The sequence below is a fragment of the Leptosomus discolor genome, chromosome Z (assembly GCF_034619465.1).
Source record: "Leptosomus discolor isolate bLepDis1 chromosome Z, bLepDis1.hap2, whole genome shotgun sequence".
Taxonomy (NCBI): Eukaryota; Metazoa; Chordata; class Aves; order Leptosomiformes; family Leptosomidae; genus Leptosomus; species Leptosomus discolor.
This window is the reverse complement of record NC_141419.1, coordinates 7,844,855-7,863,005: the sequence shown is the minus strand read 5'-3', so window position 1 is coordinate 7,863,005 and position 18,151 is coordinate 7,844,855. Positions and strand designations below refer to the sequence as shown.

The window sequence follows — 18,151 nt, the reverse complement described above, 5'->3', positions numbered from 1 at the left end:
AGGCCGCCGCCGAGTGCGCATGCGCGGCCTCGCGCCCGCCTCACCGCCCCTTACCGTGAGGCCCCGCGGTGGGCGCGGCGCTCCCGTCGGGCCGTGCGCGGCCGGAAGCGGAAGTGAGTGTGCTGGTAATCATGGTGCCGCTGGGGCGGGGAAGGAGGTGCCGCCGTTGCCGGGAGCTCGGTGAGCGCGGCGGGGCTGGCTGGAGGGCTAAGGGGCCGCATCTCGGTGCCTGGGCTGGGGGGCGGGGCGGTCCCCGCGCAGGCCCCGGCAGCGGCTCTCCGCAGGGCCCGCCCCGGTGGGGGGAGCGCCGCGCTCGGGGAGGGGACGCCTTCCCTGGCCCGCGGGGCGGGGACCGCGACGCAGGGCCCGGCGCCTCCGCCACCGCCCGTCCCGGGGCTGGGTGAGCGGCCAGGGCCCCTGGCCAGCTGCCCGGCCCCGGCCGCGGCCCCTGCCCGGCCGAGCGGCGCTGTGCCTGCGAGTGGAGCGGGGCCCGGCCCGGCCCGGTAGGGGCAGAGCCGCCTGACACCCCCCCCCCCCCCCCCCCCCCCCCCCCGCCCGCCCGTCCTTGTGTTACAGATGAGTCGTTATGGTCTAACTTCACAATATCGCACTGAGAAGCGGTGAGCCATGGGGGAGAACAGCCCTGAAGGCAACGTTATCTACTATGAAGTAGAAGACGACGATTTAACCCAAGATGACAATATGATGAGGTTTACTGATAAAAACGGGCTGGTTTCTTCATCATCTGGGACGGTCTATGACAGGACAACTGTTCTAATAGAACAGGACCACAGCGTATTGGAAGATGATGAGGATGAAGGACAGTGTGGTGATCACTTGCCTTTTTTACCAGAGGGTCATGAAGAAGGATTTCATTTAATAGCAGATCATGAAGGAATGTCCCAGGGTTATGTGCAACACATTATTTCTCCAGATCAAATTCATCTAACAATAAATCCTGGTTCAACTCCTATGCCAAGAAATATCGAAGGAGCAACACTTACTTTGCAGTCCGAATGCCCAGAAACCAAGCTCAAAGAAGTAAGTGGCTAGATGTGGTTCTAAATTTTGTGTTTATTGTGAGTGCATTTCACCTGGTGACCTTAAATGCTTTGAAAATGTGTTTTTCTAAAGCTGTTTGCCAGGAGGCAGACAGACATTTCCCCAGTTCTTAAAGGTCATTGTATAGTGAATTACACTCATTAAATCCGCTGTTCTTTTAGTGATAGCGATGCTTTGTGCTGGTAGGCACAACTGTATCCCACAGTCACTTAGTGGGTCAGCAGCAAAGCTGCCAGTGTCATCAATTTTCGCTCTAATATCCTGCTGCTTGCTTGTGGAGTAGCCAGGAAGTGCTTTTTGACGTGCGGTAACACAACAGACAGCAGGAGAATGCAGTACTGAGAATGTGTTTGTATGTGATCTTAGCGGTCTTTTATTTTTCTGTTGGTTGGGCAATTATTTCCCGTGTTCAGAGATAACTAAAAAGAAGATGAACTCTGTTATTCTGTGGTTAATGACATTCTTGAGAAAAGCACATCCAAGTTCCACGTTAAATTCCCCACTGTTGGCAGTAGGTAAAGCGTGAAACTGAAGGTGACAAACTTAAAATTACTTGGAGTTTTGTCGTGTCACTCACAGGGAAACTGTGAGAAGAAAATAAGGGAAGCTTTAGACTACCATCTGCTGTATTTTGAAAGCTTAAGTCAGCTTACATATTTAAAATGGCAATGACTTTTAATTCTGTTTTCCTAATGAATCCTATCTGCATACTAAGTGGTGAGGGCTTGTACAGACCGACGTGGGATTCTTGCTTTTTAGGCTCAAAAGCTGTGTGTAGTTGACTGAAATACCGACAGGGTGACAACTTTGTGCTCCTTTTTTGGCCCTCCTGCGTTACATAAGGGAGCGTCTGTGCTAGTATTGGTGATAGTAGCACCAACTACTTCTGTAACTGATACTCAGTGTAAGAGAGAATTGCAGAAATGAGCCCTTGCTGAGAAAGGAAGCTGGGTTTGCACGCTCTGAATAATTTAGATCAGCAGGGAATGCTCGCTCACAGTGAGGAAATGGGGCTGTAGGAGGTCAGCTCTGTGACTATGAAATTTCTGGATTGAGGTTTGTTCAATAAGCCCCTTTAAGTCTAAGGAACTCCTTTTGCTCAGTTATTTGTATTAGCAGCTGCTGTATCCTACCTCTTAGCTGCTAAAATATTTAACTTTTGTATGTCAGTCATATCAGTACTTTCTTTTCTTTGTGTAGGATGACAGGCGTACAGCCTGCAGTGTCAGAGAGCGGTGTGTACTAGCTGAACAGATGTTGGTGTCTGCACATGCAATTAACTGATTTTATTTCTTCACCCCTCCTTTTTAAAAAAGGCCTCTTAAAAAGACCTGGAATTTCCTAATGAAACCCTTTATCTGAGTTTACTTTCCATCTCTTGAGTTAAATTTTTTTGGGGGGGGGAGTTCAACTATAATTTGAGTGTGGTGGAAATAAGCCCTAAGCGTCCGTGACACGCTTCCATCTTGTCAAAGCTCTAACCCCCCTGAATGTTTGACTAGTCTGGAAAAGTCAGCAGTCCAGTTCTTTGGTACTTCCAGTACATCTGTAGCACTTCTAACACTTGAGATACCTGAAAATTTAAGACTTCAAACCAGTTTGGTCTTAGGTATTTATGAAGCAAAAGGGGGGGGTTACACTTCATTGATTACTTGAACTTCCTTTTGTTATTATTTGTCTCCCACTGTAATTCTTTTTGTAAGAATAAATGTGATTTAGTCTTGTATTTTGAATTAAATAATTTTTTTTGTTCAATGATGGCATAAAAAAAAAATCATCAATTTAAGGGGAATCTCATAAACTCAAGATGAGATTAAGGCAAACTGAGCATTTTAAGTAGACTTTGGCACAGTGTCAGGTGCCGCTTTTGCCAGTCTTGTTGGTTATTGGCCAGTTAGTTCCTACCTCTAAGGTAAATGCTTAATTAAGACTCCTCTGGCTTCCCTCTGGTGCATCTCCCTGGGAGGGAGCACACTGTCCTCTGCAGAAAGCATGTGTGATGCAGCCACAGCCTTTGTCTTCAAAGCAACTTGTTTCTGTACGTGCTGTATCCTGGCCATCTGTGGGTTTTCCTGTTGCTGCCATGTTTCTTTGTTGTTATTGGTTGCTTCTGGCAATAGTCTTGAGTACCTGCTGCTGTAACTGCGAGCCTTTCATGGTCAATACCCACGTAATTTTGTGTGTGTAATCAGTGCTTATTTGATGTGCTAATGTTCCTAATGTGAAAGGAGAATTAAATGCTTTGCTGCTTTGCAGGAAGTTTTATTTTGCTTAGAACATGATGGTAGTGTTACTTCTGTCTGCAGTGTCCTCAGAATAATTCGTGAATTAAAGATTCAGGCTTTGAGAAAAGGGGGAGCCCTGCAAGGCCTTTGTCATAGTTGAGGCTGTTAAACTGAAAGTGTTACTGCCTCCTTCCTTTAAATATGTGCGTTGGCAGCGAGGAACCAAATCCTTAATCTATAATTAATATTCTGCTTTCTTTCACTTTCTAGACCTAAATGTAAACATCTAGAAAGCTTAACAGGCTTGTCCCTCGATTTTTAGGTAGTTCATGCCTGTGTCAAATTGCTTGTGCGTAATGGGAGATTCTGTGGGGAATGTCCTGTAATGCAGTATGTAAAATGTGCATTTCCAGCTGCCTTAAAACTCTGACAGGGAATGTTTACTTCAGTACGGATACGTGAATTATGCTGAATCTGATGATCCCTCGTGAAGATCGTGTACCCCTTCTAGTCTAATAAAATGTGCTTTATGTCACACAGGTCTGTGTGATACCGGTCTATGCTCTTGTGTTTGGGCTGACTCAACACAACCAAACTTCTTAATTGCCTTGTAATTGTGTTGTAATGCTTGGATATTTATTGATAACTTTTACTGGATTTGAACTATAAATTAAGGGCAAGTTGCTTTACAGTGAAATTACTGTTTCCTTCTCTGTACGGTGCTTCTAATAATGCAAAGTGACTAGATAAAAATGTGAAGAACCTCTAAAATCTCTTCCTCTTAAGTTACTGCCAGTCATATCATCAAGATAGCATGTTTAAATTGAACAAATTTTAATGATGTCTTTCATCTTTCCTCTTTTTACTGTCTTGTTCAAAATCAAGGGAGAATCAGATGCAGACATTAGCGGCTGGTTTTGGTGTAGTGTACCGCTTCCACTGCTTGGCACACCAAGAACAATGTGGTTTTGGTTTTACCCCTTCTTAACACACCTACCTAAATTCCCGTTATTCTGAGAGGAGCATGACTTCAAATAAAGTGATTTTTATACTTGCCTGACAATAGGTTGAGGCATCCCATGCTTCTCTGTTCTCAGCTTCCAAGCCATGGCAGTAAAGAACTGTGACTATCAAATGCTCTTTTCTGATGGGTGTGTATAAAGGAAAAAAGAACGGTTGTTGAGTCATGAGATGGTACAAACCCGTAGGCGTTACACACCGGTGATGTACAGGCTCATTTGGCTCTCCTGGGGCCAACCCCAGTTCAGTATCTGGTTTTTTGAAGGCGGACTGCAGCCTTTTCTAAGCAATAATACCAGGTGCTGTGGGATGGGTGCTTTGTGCCTTGGGAAGGAGGAAAGCTGCTGGCTTATGTCCTGCTATGTCATCTTCCTGACTAGCTGTTGGAATAGTAAATCTGCAAGTTCCTGCTCCTCTGTTGTGAGTTTGCGTTGCCTTTCGAAATGCTTCCAAATCAACATCTTTTGGAATGCTCTTCTGCCTCTTGCCTGTCAACAATCAACTCTTCTCTTGGGCTCTGTAGTTGCTTTTAGATGTTGAGGTTTCTTAATTGCATTAGTCAAATGAAAGCTGTTTGTCTGATAACTAATGCTGAAGATAAATTTATTTGAGCATATCAGATGGCTTATTCCTTCTACTTCACAAGAGAGAATGAGATTTAATTAAGCGTTAGGACTTGCGTGCTGGAAGCTTCTACACGGTCTCTTTCTGCCTGGTGCAGAAGCTGGGAAGGCTACCAAATCTAGATCAACGTGCAATTGTTTCCTGGTGATCTAGATAGCTGGCTGAGAAACCTGTGACGCTTGCCTTTTGGTGTAAAGCACCTTGTTTGGTTCATCACATTGTGTTTGATTTGCGCATTGACTGGGTCGGTAAGCACGGAGGAGAACAAAGCACAGTGAAGGCTGCTTCTGAGGTAAAATGAAGTAACAAATGGACTGTTGGTTAGACCATAGGACACGGGGAAAATGGTAGCTGTCATCTAAGCAGTTAGTGGGAATTTGGCCCACAGGGCAGTGCTTTTGAGGGTCAGGTTGTGAAAGTACATTTTCCCTTGTCCGTGTATCAGTAGCTCTGCTAGAGGCACCTGAGTGAAATGCAGGTGCTGCATATAGGAATAGCGGTAGGTTTGATAGCCTCAGCATCCTTTCCAACTTTTTAATCAGATTTTTTAGCTGGAATTTGAATTGAATTATGTTTTTCCTTTTTCCCCCTCTTCTGTTAGATTGCTGTTCTTTTATAAGGTCAGCCTGTGCTGGCCTTCCAATGTGTGCCACTCCTTCCTCACATTAGTGCAGCAGAAATATTAAGTAATCTGATAATTAAATGGCAATAATTTTTCTTTTTTTTTTTTTTTCTGCCTTTGGGGTCAAAATCTATTCTGTTGTCTTTGTTGTTTAACTGCAGTTTTACCCTATCTGGATTCCAGAAATGCTTAAAAATTATTAAGTATGCAGCATTTTGTCTCTTAGGTTAAGAGATACCAGTGCACCTTTGAGGGCTGTCCACGCACCTATAGCACTGCCGGAAACCTGCGCACTCACCAAAAGACCCATCGTGGGGAATACACTTTTGTCTGCAATCAAGAAGGCTGCGGCAAGGCCTTTCTTACCTCCTACAGCCTCAAAATCCACGTTCGAGTGCACACTAAGGAAAAGCCGTTTGAATGCGATGTGCAGGGCTGTGAAAAGGCATTCAATACACTGTACAGGTAGGAAGGCTCTGCCTGTTTCTCTTGTAGATGTGGCTGTGGCTGTTTTGCAGGCTGCATCTACTTTTTGTTTGTGTCTGAATACAATTGTTACGCTTCTTCCAGGTACAGATATGACTATAACCCCCCCAAATGTGGAAATGCTATACCAAGAGTAGGATGACAGAACCTATGATGACATACTTAGCTTGTTTATGTTACAGTAGTATTGAAGACGGTGCACAAACACAAGGAATTTTCTGATTTGCTTGAGGACTTCAGAAGTGATATCAGTTACTTTCATAAGCTAGTTACCCAATTCAGAATATGTTAAGCCTTTGATCCTGCCCTGCACATTTGAATGAATGGCTTGCTTGCCTCAGGTAGGGGCTGTCTCATTCTACAAGCCATAAGAGGGGTTTTTTGGCATGCTTCTTAGGTTGAAAGCACATCAGAGGCTTCACACAGGGAAAACATTTAACTGTGAATCAGAAGGCTGCAGTAAATACTTCACAACGCACAGTGACCTGAGGAAGCACATTCGGACACACACAGGAGAAAAGCCATTTCGGTAAGTTGCTGGATGGTAGCTCTTGCTTCTGTGGGACTGAGGTAATGGGCCGCCTGTGCCAAAAGGTGGCTGTTCCTGTCCTGAAGGAAAAGCTGTTCTCATGAGGAAAAAGCAAAGGCAGCCAGCAGTCGAGCATGTTTGTTGCAGAGCTCCCTCAGTTGCCTGTGGAAGTGGGTGAAATGACTGTCTTCAAGGATGAGACTAGTTGAGCTATTTTTTTAAACATAAATGTATGCCACGATGAGCATGTTTTTAAAACATGTTGCTGCTTTTCTGCTGTGATGCAATGTTTATTCCATGAAGGAGTACCCCTCCCCACTGCTGGCTTCATGCTTGGATTTTAAAGCCCTGTTCAGAGCCCTGCTACTGTCTGTGTAGCTGCGTGGCAGCTGTTGGGAGATACCTGATTACTAACACAGACTAGCGTTAGGCCTCCTTTTCGGTGTCCTGGGACTATTGCAAAGCATGATCTAAGGTAGCTAATGCATCAAGGAAGCCTGATGGTAACTCTTCTGTGATGCCTCATTCAGGTGTGAGCATGACGGCTGTGGAAAGGCTTTTGCTGCAAGCCACCACCTTAAAACACATGTTAGGACTCATACTGGTAAGTCCCAAGGGTTTGTTTTTTCTTTAATTGAGCTTGTTCAGATTATACTAACTCTCAGAATGCTAATATGTATTTATACTTGCATATAATCTGTGGGTGACACCAAGCTGAGTGGAGCAGTTGATACGCTTGAGGGAAGGGATGCCATCCGGGGGGACCTGGACAGGCTGGAGGAGTGCACCCATGTGAACCTCATGAAGTTTAACAGGGCCAAACACAAACTCCTGCACCTGGGTTGGGGCAATCCCCAATATTCCATTTATGCACTTCTGTTTGTGCTTGACAGGTCTTGGTTTTCATGAACACATGCCACAAATGTATCAGTACTGATCCATAAAAAGTAAATGTTTGGTTCTTGTGTCAGTTCACGTGGTAAAATGGGAGCTTTTATCTGCAGGACTACAAAGAATGCTGAGTGTGTCAAGTGGCTTTAAACAATCTTGTTTACATAAAATATTACTACCTCCTAGGGGCTTTAAAAGTATATGTCTTATCTAATGTTTGTAAGTTTATGTGTGTTTTGTGCTGCCTGTAGGGGAGAAACCCTTCTTCTGTCCCAGTAATGGCTGTGAAAAGACTTTTAGTACACAGTATAGTCTCAAGAGTCACATGAAAGGTCATGAGAAAGGACATTCCTATAATGCACTTCCCAACAACAATATGTCTGAGGTTAGTAGCACTTCTTCCTAATAATGCTCCTATGTTAGGTGGAGATAAAACCATACTTTGGGGAATAAATTACTTGGTCTGTGGCTTGTTCTAAAAGGGTAACATTTAAGGCTGGGGTTTTCAAAGGGAATCATAACTACTTGGTGCCCAGTCTACCGTGAGGAAACCCATGGTGCCTCTTTTGAACCAAGAATTCAAGTTCTGGCATTCAAGCTGACAGTGTAGGGTTTATTCTCATAGGCTGTGTTTACAGTGTGCTGATGATAAACAGCAGGGTCAGTACTGCTGAGGCTTCTAGTGTGGCATTTAATTGCCCAGTTCTGTTTAGAAAAGCTCATCTAAATTTGTCTATTAATTTTAATCACATTAAAAGCAACACTTGGGCTACGGCTGCTTTGACGAGTGTGCCTCGTACTGATGCAAGTTCATAGGCAATTATATATATTATCGTGCTTTCCTTGTAGATTCTTAGGTTTTAATCAATGCTCTGTAATAAGTGTGTGAAGTAAAATAAATACTAAATGCTAAGGTTGAATTATTTACTGTAGGCTGATTTGTGGCTGGCTAATTTAAAATTCTAGGTTATTTAATTTTTTTTGAAGTAATGTGGAAGGTGTTAAGGATCCTTGATAGCTACTAACTATCCTTCATTTAGTAATATTGCCTCTTTGATTTTTAGAATGAGACTTGGATCGCATATAGGTTAAAAAAATTTTATGCATAGGCTGAATTGTATGGACTCTAAAAAAGTAACTTAAAACATTTCTGACACTATTTTTTTTTAATATATAACCCCATTTCTTTTTTATTCTTTACAGGATACAAGCCACTCACTTTGTTTGAGTGACTTAAGCCTCATATCAACAGATTCAGATTTGCGGGAGAACTCTAATCCAGTGAGTTACTGTCCTGGAATTGCCGCACCTGTAATTTGAGTTTTGCTTTTTTTTCTGGCAATGTGCTTGTCCTGTGCACCAGAGCACAGCAGACCAGATATGTATGGCTTCTGTTTCACTTGTTGAGGCCTCCAGCATGCTCTACTTTAGGCTTTCATTTTGCTAGTGGAGGATACGTACTCTTTCACAGAATAAGTGACGTTGGATAGAATTGGTTTAGATGTACCGCATGCTGCTTTTTTTGTGTGTCTCATGGCGGTTTGCAGCGGGCACTCTCCTGACAAAACTGTGTGTTTCTTACTCTATTGAGCTTGTAAATACAACATGCTATTGCTGTCCTTTTTGAAATGTTGGAACGAAAAAGAAGTATTTCTGTCTAAAAGCAGAATAACTGAGTGAAAGAGAGGTATTTTCCTCCAAAACACGCAGTGCTTAATTCAACCTGTTTTTAAAGGCTCTGCATCTGATTTTACTGTAATAATGTTCTTGCTTATTGGTAACTGTTGACTGAGCTTAAATTTTACATAGAGGAAAATTATATACTGATGAGACCATGTCATTCTTTTGTGTTTCGATGTGGAAGCAGTATACAGATTTTTAATATATTCTGTTCCTAGAGTAGTGTGGGTGACAGTAGTGCATAGTCCAGGGTATGATCTAAGCGGAGCTGTTTTGTTTCTGCTCCAGAAAAGGTTTCACAAGTGGCCAAGAACAAATAGTGTCTGTTTCTGTTTCTAACAGAGTATTACAAGAAAAAAGGGTTAAACAAAGTGTGGATGCAGAAGAATATATTTTGCTTTTGAAGGACTTATTTATTTTTTGTAAGGATGTTCTCATTATGTTGGTAAATTTTATTGTGGGTAATAAAAACTAAGTGTCATTTTACACTAGGTGAGTGAAATATGTTGCCTTCCCTGAAGGTGGCTGGTTAATTGGAGAGGTATTTCTGACATCCATACACTGTTTGACTGGTATTTGTGCAAAGTTTGCGGAGACCTGAGATATAACCTGGACTGATGTCTTTCTCTTTGTTTTCTGTTTGCCAGACCCATGGACAAGACCTTAGCACAATCTCACCAGCAAGCATCTTTGAGTCGATGTTTCAGAGCCCAGATCACACTGCAAATCAGGACGACTCTCAGCAGACAGGTACAAATTGTATCTGCACTGTTTTAAGAGAGAGCTTTGTGGCAGTTTTCCCCCTCTATGTGCACGTGCTTAATTCAGCATCTCAGCCTGAAGCTTACTGCCCCACATAACTCTTAAGTAGGAAACAACTTTAACTTCAGGGTTGAAATTCTTTTGTGTTGAAATGCATTGTGTTCACAGAGAGCGACGGGGAGCTGACCGAGTATTTACAGCGTGTTGTTGTACAGTGCTGATGTTGATGCTTTTGGACTTTGCACATAAGCGTTGTTTTCAAGTTTCCTCTCTTGATGTAGCTGCACAAACTGGCTGATAAAAAGGCTTCTCAGAGAGAGCTAATGAGGCTGATTAGTTTGTATGTAGTCTTTGGTGTTACCAGCTTTCTGAATTTGGACCTACTTTTGGATTTCACTGTCTCGTGTCATTTGTTCTTGAGCGCTAGTCTGAAGATGTGAAAGTGATAATGCTTTACATGGCAACAATCCATCAGCTAGCTGATAAGTTCATTGAAAAAGTACTTTATTCAGATCTTAGGAAAACGGATGTATTTATATTTTTCCTTCGTTTCTTTTGACAGCTGCCTTGATTGAAGGGTTTAATGGCGATGCAGACTCGGTCACTGCTGTTCCGCCTTCTGCAGGAGACTCGGCATCGTTGTCTCTTCCACTTGTACTGCAGCTTGGCATCTCTGAGCCTTCGCATTCAGCACTACAAGCCTCAGCAGCACCTGCTGCTCCCTCCTCCATAGGAACCAGCTCACAGCAAGCTGCATTTGGAAATCCTGCAACTGTTTTACAATCCCCAGAAGTGCCTGTTCCTCACAGCACACAGTTTGCAGCCAGTCACCCCGACTTCCTGCAGCATACTCAGACACCACCACAGCCCATTGTGCAAGGACTTTCAGTGGTTGCTGGGGCATCTGCTCCAACAGCATCAAGTGCCACTGAGCCTCTGCCAGCTGTAGTTCAGACTGTGCCTGTCGGTGCGAACTCTGTTCTGACCAGTAATCCAACTATAACAATTACTCCTTCTCAGAGCACTGCTATTCTGCAGTCCAGCATTGTCATGGGAGAGCAGAACTTACAATGGATCTTAAATGGTGCCACTGGTTCTCCACAAAGCCAAGAACAAATGGTTAGTATGTCCAGCATGGCTTTGAAAGAGCTTGAACCATCTCTCTTCCTCCTGGAGTCCTTGCTTTTGAAAAGGAAGGGGCTCGAACCCGTAACTGTAAGATACAAACCAGGGTGCGGTATGGCATAATGCTTATCATGTTGAGTTGTATAAACATCTCACTAATGCAGACCCTAAAATAGACAGAGAAATAAATAGAAAATAGGTAGAGAAATCCAGGGTGCAGAAAAATCTTGCTTTCTTCTTTTGCCCAGTGATGAACTTCTCACAGCACGTATTGGCTTGCTTTATCCAGGACAGTACACCACGTGGGTTTTAATCTATTACTTTTGACAAGTAGAAGCACAAAAGACTAAACACTAAAGTTTGTGTTTAGGCATTTTGTGATCTCCATCTTTTCCTAATTTAGCCTGATAAAGATAATGAAAAGTTTTCTGGGAAAATGGGATGTTTCTGGTTCTCCAGTAAATCTGGATAGCTGAGACTTCAAGTGTTTTAGCTTTAAGAATACTGTTGCCACCTTTTAGGCTTTCTCAGTTGCAAATGGTCAGGAGTGAATGGCTGCAGGTACAAGCAGTATGAGCAAGCGTAGCAGTTTTTAAGAATTCATTCATTGCGTGGTCAAAAACCACAAGCGGCGTTAACAAGCATGTAGTGCAGAGGGTGATTACTCCCACCTTTAGGACTATTGAATAATACTCTGAGTTTTGGGATAGCCAGAACACTGCCCAGAATGAAGCTAAACAGTATAATCCTTCATTAGTTCTCCTGTGAGTTCTCTTTGGAATATGTGTATAGCTGTTTCTTTTGATTGCAGCTGTCTAGAGTTTGATCTGATTGGAATCAACTCACACTTTTTTCCTTTTCTTTTTTTTTTTTTCTTTTTTTTTTTCTTTTTTTTTTCTTTAAAGCCACAAGTTCCGAAAGTAGTAGAGAAGGTTTTTTTTACCACTGCGTTACCAGTAGCTGGCAACACAGGTAAGCTTGACACTGAACTTGTTTTTCTCTTTCTCTGTTTGTTTGTAGTACTGTTACCTTGACCAGCACTTGTGGTGATTTTATTGCTTGTAGAAATATTGAAGAAAATCCTTTCATTTTTTTGCCTTCCTGAGGTTAAGTGCAGTCTGCTGTAGACTCCTAGGTTTGTGCTGACATCTGTCTTGTAATAGTTCCTCCAACAACTTGTGAAATAACCAGGTTCACAAATCAGATCCAGGATTCGTAATGGTATATTAATGGAACTTAAATATAAGAATAAAGACAGAAACGCAAGGCGGTAACTTGGGTTTTGTTCTTCTAAATGAAGACATGAAGTAAGTAAACTTAAGCAGTTCTCCAGCAATTGTTTTTGGTAAGCACTATCTGCAAGCTTCATCAAAATGATACACAACTGTAGAAGTTCTGCTTCCTACACGGTGGTGTTACATTGCAAAGATGAACCAGAGTCAAGAGAGATCAGGTAAGTTTAAAACTTAAATTTTAAAAAAGAAGGGAAGCTAGGCAAGTAGAGCAGCATAGGAAGAGTGAGGAGGAAGCACGAGAAGCCAGATGGGAGAGGAAATCAGTCTAGAGAAAATGAACAGGAAAATACCTGTGTTGGTGTCAAGGAGTAGAGTTACTGGTGTAATGTTGTATCATCATCTTCACAGGTTGGTGCATGGGGACTGGGGCATTTCAATGCCACCCTTTATTGGATTTTGTGCTGTAAAAGTTACCGTAGTTGTCAGAGAAGAGACATACTGTGCTGTGTAAAAAGAAAAAAAAAAAAATTAGATCAGAATTCTGGTGCCTGGGTTCAACCTGAACAGGTTGCTCATCAACAGAGAGTACTGCCACTTTTTTCTTATTGATCATCTGCTAGAGGTATTCATTGTGCTTGAAAGTCACACGTAATCCCTGCTGCAAGGTGCATACAATCTAATTTAACAAAGATGATTTGTCTCTCCCTGCTGTGAAATCATGTAGTTCTGTTGTGTTTTGTCTTTGTTTCACCTTCAGGAAACCCTGTTCAGCAGATTGGTCTCAGTGTTCCTGTCATTATTATAAAGCAGGAGGAGGCCTGCCAGTGTCAGTGTGCCTGCCGAGACTCTGCCAAGGACAAAGCCACCGTTAAGAAGGAATGTTCCTCACCTGATTCAAAAGCTTTGGAGCAGCCAGCTCCCCAGCTGCAGCCTCAGACCTTTCCTTCCTCTTCCCCTTCTCCTTCATGTGGGCAGAGCAGTCAGATAGTTAACCCTTCAGACTCACAGACTGAAACGTTAAGTGCCATGGATGTATCGGACTTCCTGTCCCTCCAAAGCCCTGAAACCCCATCTAATATAATTCCAATCGAAGCACTACTGCAGGGTGAGGAAGAAATTGGTTTGAATAGCAGCTTCTCTAAGTGAAGATGTTCCAGATTTCCTTTGCACCTGGAGGGTAAAACCCTTCTCCTTAGAAGCAGAAACTGAAGGATCGATGCTTTTTCCTTCCTCTTTGGAAGTTTTGTGGCTTATTTCTGCTTCACAGATGTCATCTTAGTCACGTCCCAGGTACATCCATCTTTGAGAGTCTATCTAAAAAAAGAAAAGGTAAAAAAAAAAAAAAAAAAAGAAGCTAAGTTATATATGAACTGTTTTGGCTGCACTGTCTGTCACTTTTGCTTGTCATATGTGAACACAGAAGTTAAGGTTACTCGTGTGCAAAAAGATTTTAAAAAGGGGGGTTAGTTTGTCTCCAGTTGCACATCACTTATGTGTGGGATTAAGGTACTGGCAGCAAGTGGGTCAATGTTACAGCTCCTTGGGTCTATAATTTTCTTCTGTCTCCTATGTCTGATACTAACCGTGCACTATAAGGGGAGCCCAGGAAAGGAATTTGCTGTAGTAGAAAATGGCATTATTGTAGACGATGGTTTATCTGCAGTTTTACTGGAATGCGATTGTCACATCACTGAGTTGGGAGCTGATGCCTGGGTTTGCTTTTTCCTAACGCTGTTACTAAAGCCTACAGAAACTTTTGGGGAATTTATTTCAGTAGAGCACAAGTACCGTGTGCTCCTGATAGATCTGTTCATTTGATTTCATTAGGACTTAAAAGTGTGGTGGCAGACACTGTTTCACAGCATGGAAACACAATCCGAGCCCCTGCTAACTCAGGCTCGAGTCTGTTTTCTTTGCCTCTCTTTGAAGGATGCGGTGAGTCCCATGTGTAGTCAGATTGGTGCCTGCTGCTCTTTTGATTTATTTGGCTCTGTTCAGAAACGTCATCCTCTTAAACCCCTGCGACTGTTTAATCAGGAGCATGGTGCCTTTGCTGGTTACTCTTGTCTTTTGTCAAGACTTTGTCAAGTGGTTACTCCAGGAAAATTTTCAGAATGATTCAACATAAATTCAGTTTGAATTCAGTGAGTCTATCCTTCAGCTGTCCATAAATGCTTCCGTTTTCTCTGTTAAGTGATATAATTTCTGCCTGAATCTGCCTCCAACCTACTGCAATGCCAGCTTTTTGTGCACGGGGCTATTTCTTGACTAAAAGATGTTACACAGCATAGTAGTTTTTCATATCAAACTGAAAGTCTATATTCTAACCTACTCAGGGTAAATAAAACACAAACCCCCCTTCCACCAAAAAGCCTGTAATGTTGCAATAAATGCAGTCTCATTCTAAATGGTTTATTTATGCTGCATTATTTTAGAAGATGTAATTTTATAGTGTTTTATCCATCTTTCTGGCTTTGGCTGTCAGTCTTTTTGTGTTAAAGGAAAGAATATTAAATAGTCTTTATTCAGTTTACAGTGTTGTCATTAGTGAGATACAAAGATAATGACTGTAAACCAATTAATGTGGAGTGTCTCTGCACACTAAATTTAGGAATGCCACCTCCTAGTGGATAGAGGTCTTTCACTCTTTGTTTGTATTTGATCAAAGCTGCTCTCTGTACCTGCTGGGGGGAGAATCGTGTGAGGGCAGCCAGGCCTCCCGGGATGCAGGGTGATGGGCAGGTTTAACCCTCTTGTGACACGCTCTGCGTAGCCTTACCCACACCGCTGTCACGGTCTTGGCTGAGACCGTGGCTGAAGCGATCTCCCGCGCTGTTCCCGTGCGAACGCGCTGCCAGGGCACAGATGGCAACGGGCCGAAGGGAAGAACTGGCTTTTCACCTCTCTGACAACTTCCTTCCAGTGGTTAAACGCAGGAGGGTAAAACTGTCCTGTTAGAGCGGACGTGAGGGAGGAGAGGCTGTGCAAAGAACGCGCTTTGTGCCTGGGAAGCGTCGTGTCACCCTGCTAGTGCAGAGCGCTCCGTTTTGGTGTTGGATTGCAGTGACGAGCTTGGGGGCACCAGCTGAACTGGAAACAGGCTGACTGCGTTTCCTCTCGGTGTGTGTTGGCGCGTGTTGCAGTGCTGTCGCAGCGGGGACGTGGGTCCTGCAGCAATAAGGTTTGCATCCACGAAACGCGGCTTAACAAAGTGTTTTATGTTTTCTTCTTGCAGTGGTGATCCCTAGAGGGCAGCGAGATGGTGGCCCCCTTTGTTTTTCTCCTACAGCTTGATTTTGTGATGCAGTTCGGTTGCAGGGCAGCAAGGACTGCTTTGAACACAAAAGAAGTGGTCTCGAGCCTGCGTGGCTGGGACTGTCCTCGCGGGGACGAGCCTCCTGCCAGCTCTCTTGCGCAGAGTTCCGCTTCAGAGGAGTGCGAGGGGTGCCTGGAGCTGCGGGGGGCTCTCCTGGGGTACGGGGCCTCATGCCTTCCCTGCGGTGTGATGCGACGGTGGTGTTTGAGGGTGAGTGGATGTGTGCGTGTGCGAGACTCTGCCAATGCAGGAGTGTGTAGATTCCCCTGGAGTTGTGGGGTTTTCTCTGATGGGGACGAGGGTACCCGATGTGGCCTGAAATGTGACAGCTGGGGGATTTAGCAACCTCTTCTGAGCCTTTCTGTCCTTCAGGGAGGCGTTTTTCTGTGCTACTTTTGTTACTCCTGACTTAGTCCACCTAAAACATGCTTCTGGTTGGACCAGACAGCATTTTCAGAAACTCCTTTGTGACAGAAATGAGTAGGAGAATCTACCAAAGGCTTTGAAATCGGAAGCTAATGTGGAAGCGTGGTGATTGGCAGCAGTGAGGTGCTGCACGCATCCTTTCTGAGTGGGTGTCGGAGGTTCTCTTCTCTGCCGTTTCCTCTTCACAGCTCCTGTTTTCTATTGGTGTGTTCTAGGAAAAGCAACGTGTTCCGAGTTTATGCTTTTAGGTGCATTGGGTTTGCTGTTACCCTCTTGTGTGCGCATCAGGCAGGCTGCAATTTAAGTGAAACTAATTAGAGCTTGTAATGAAGCAAGAGCAGTGTGATTCTGTGAGCGCACAGGCCGCTGCACCACGGACTGTGCATCCCACCCAATTGTGTTGTACAGGCGTGTGCTTTTGTTGTTCAATTGGTCTGCTTTCCAGTGTTCCTTGCTGCATGTTTCCGATATGTTTCACAGTGGACATCTGCATCACCCCCAGTGCTGTGTGATCAGACGTGGTGCCAGGGCGGTCGTTAACACGCTTGGACGGGAGGAGATCTGTGAGCAGCTGGCAAGAGAGGGCAGTCTGAGATTCCTCGATGCTAGAGAGTTTTCTGTCCTTCTCCCCTCGTTCACCTGGCATTTAGTATATTCACAAGAACATTTGTAATAAAGGGGAGAGTTTCCACTGTTGCAGATCTGGGAAGACGTGGGATTCCCAGGAAGGGGCGTGTTCTGTCGACAGGCTGGAGCCTCTGAGAACAGTACGCCCTCCCTCTGCAAAATCTGCATTTCATGAACCCCTTTAATTATCAGTCAGGGAGCAAAACTGCACTGTTCTGGGTTGTTCTGTGCTAAAGGTTTTGCTGTTTTGTGGCTTGTGGGGATTTACATACGGTTTCTAGACGGGTGCAGAAGCTTAAACATGTAGAGCGGGTCGAATTGGTAGTGCCATTGGTAGCTCTAGTTGCCAAGCAGTGACCCAAGCAAGCAGACTTGGTGTGCAGTTGAAGGCTGTAGAAGTTGCTTTTCATGCTTGTAGGTGGTGGAGGGATGGAAAATCAGCACTGTTGAAATGCTGGTATTGAATTACGTAGAACAAAGTACGAATTGGGCACTTCTGTAATGCTGACTGTGTCCAGAAAGACTAGTTCGCAGAACCTCATACTGGTATCTAAAATGCACTTTAGGTTATTTTATCTTTAACCCAATTGCTGCAATTTCTTTTGTATATACTTTCACAAAGTTTATTTTTGCTCTGAGTAAAAGTTAACAGGGGTGTGCAAAGATGAGCACTTAACTTGGTGCAATACTTGTAGCTAAAGATCATTGTCCCATGTGGTCGGTCTGTCTGTGTCTGTCTAACTGATATGTGTAGTAATAGCTCAGTGACATACTGCCCTTCCCTGTCTGTACCCAAGAGAAATTATGCATCATTAGCAAACGTCCAATCTATGCAAATACTCCACTGAGAGCACTGTGCTCTAGCAGGCCTTTTCTCTCACGCTTTCTGGTGGGCTGCTTGTCACTTCCGTGGGGCACGGCTGGTCCCTCGGCGTGTCCCCTTTCTCCCGTGTCCTCCGCTCTGTTCCGCCACGCGCCTATGAACAGAAGTGACAAGCTGTTCCGAAACAGGCATGTTGCACCTTTAAAATTTGTCTTTGCGAGATCGTTTGTGATGTCATGTTATCTGCCTTACTTCGTGGAGGATGGCCCCTCTGCAGCCATCCCAGATACCGTTTGTGCAACCGCAGCAACGTTGTGGAACTGTTTACAGTACTCTTCCTGCACCCATCGTAAATAAGGCTCGGAGAAGGAGACTGGCCTGTTGCTCATGGAACTGCTGGGGGAGGTTAGTTAAATGTAACCGACCTTGGAGTTGAGTGGAGATGAAAAGCTGTTCCTGGTTTGGGGGGATCACAGCTGGCAGCTCAGACGAGAGGCAGCCAGGTCCCTGATGTGGGGCAGATGGGGTCTTGGTGTCACGTTCTTTGCTCTGCCACCAGCTGGCTGTGAGACCTTGGGCAAGTCACTTAGCCTCTCCGTGCCTCGGTTTCCTCCCTGTGAAATGAGGACAATGAAATGAGTCTTTGTAAAATGCTTTGAGATCTGTGGGTGAAAAGTCCTTGGCATTAGTGGTCTGAG

At 44.1% G+C, this 18,151-nt stretch overlaps 1 protein-coding gene across 1 annotated transcript; it reads left to right on the top strand.

Moving 5' to 3' along the window:
• Positions 1-598: 598 nt before the first annotated feature.
• On the top strand, positions 599-13,565 carry MTF1 (metal regulatory transcription factor 1). The gene is made up of 10 exons (XM_009955055.2): positions 599-1,041; positions 5,780-6,018; positions 6,437-6,568; positions 7,099-7,172; positions 7,711-7,844; positions 8,663-8,740; positions 9,787-9,889; positions 10,464-11,020; positions 11,932-11,998; positions 13,019-13,565. Exons 1-10 carry the CDS (start codon positions 628-630, stop codon positions 13,405-13,407), a joined length of 2,187 nt encoding a protein of 728 aa, XP_009953357.1. The 5' UTR covers positions 599-627; the 3' UTR covers positions 13,408-13,565.
• Positions 13,566-18,151: the final 4,586 nt, after the last annotated feature.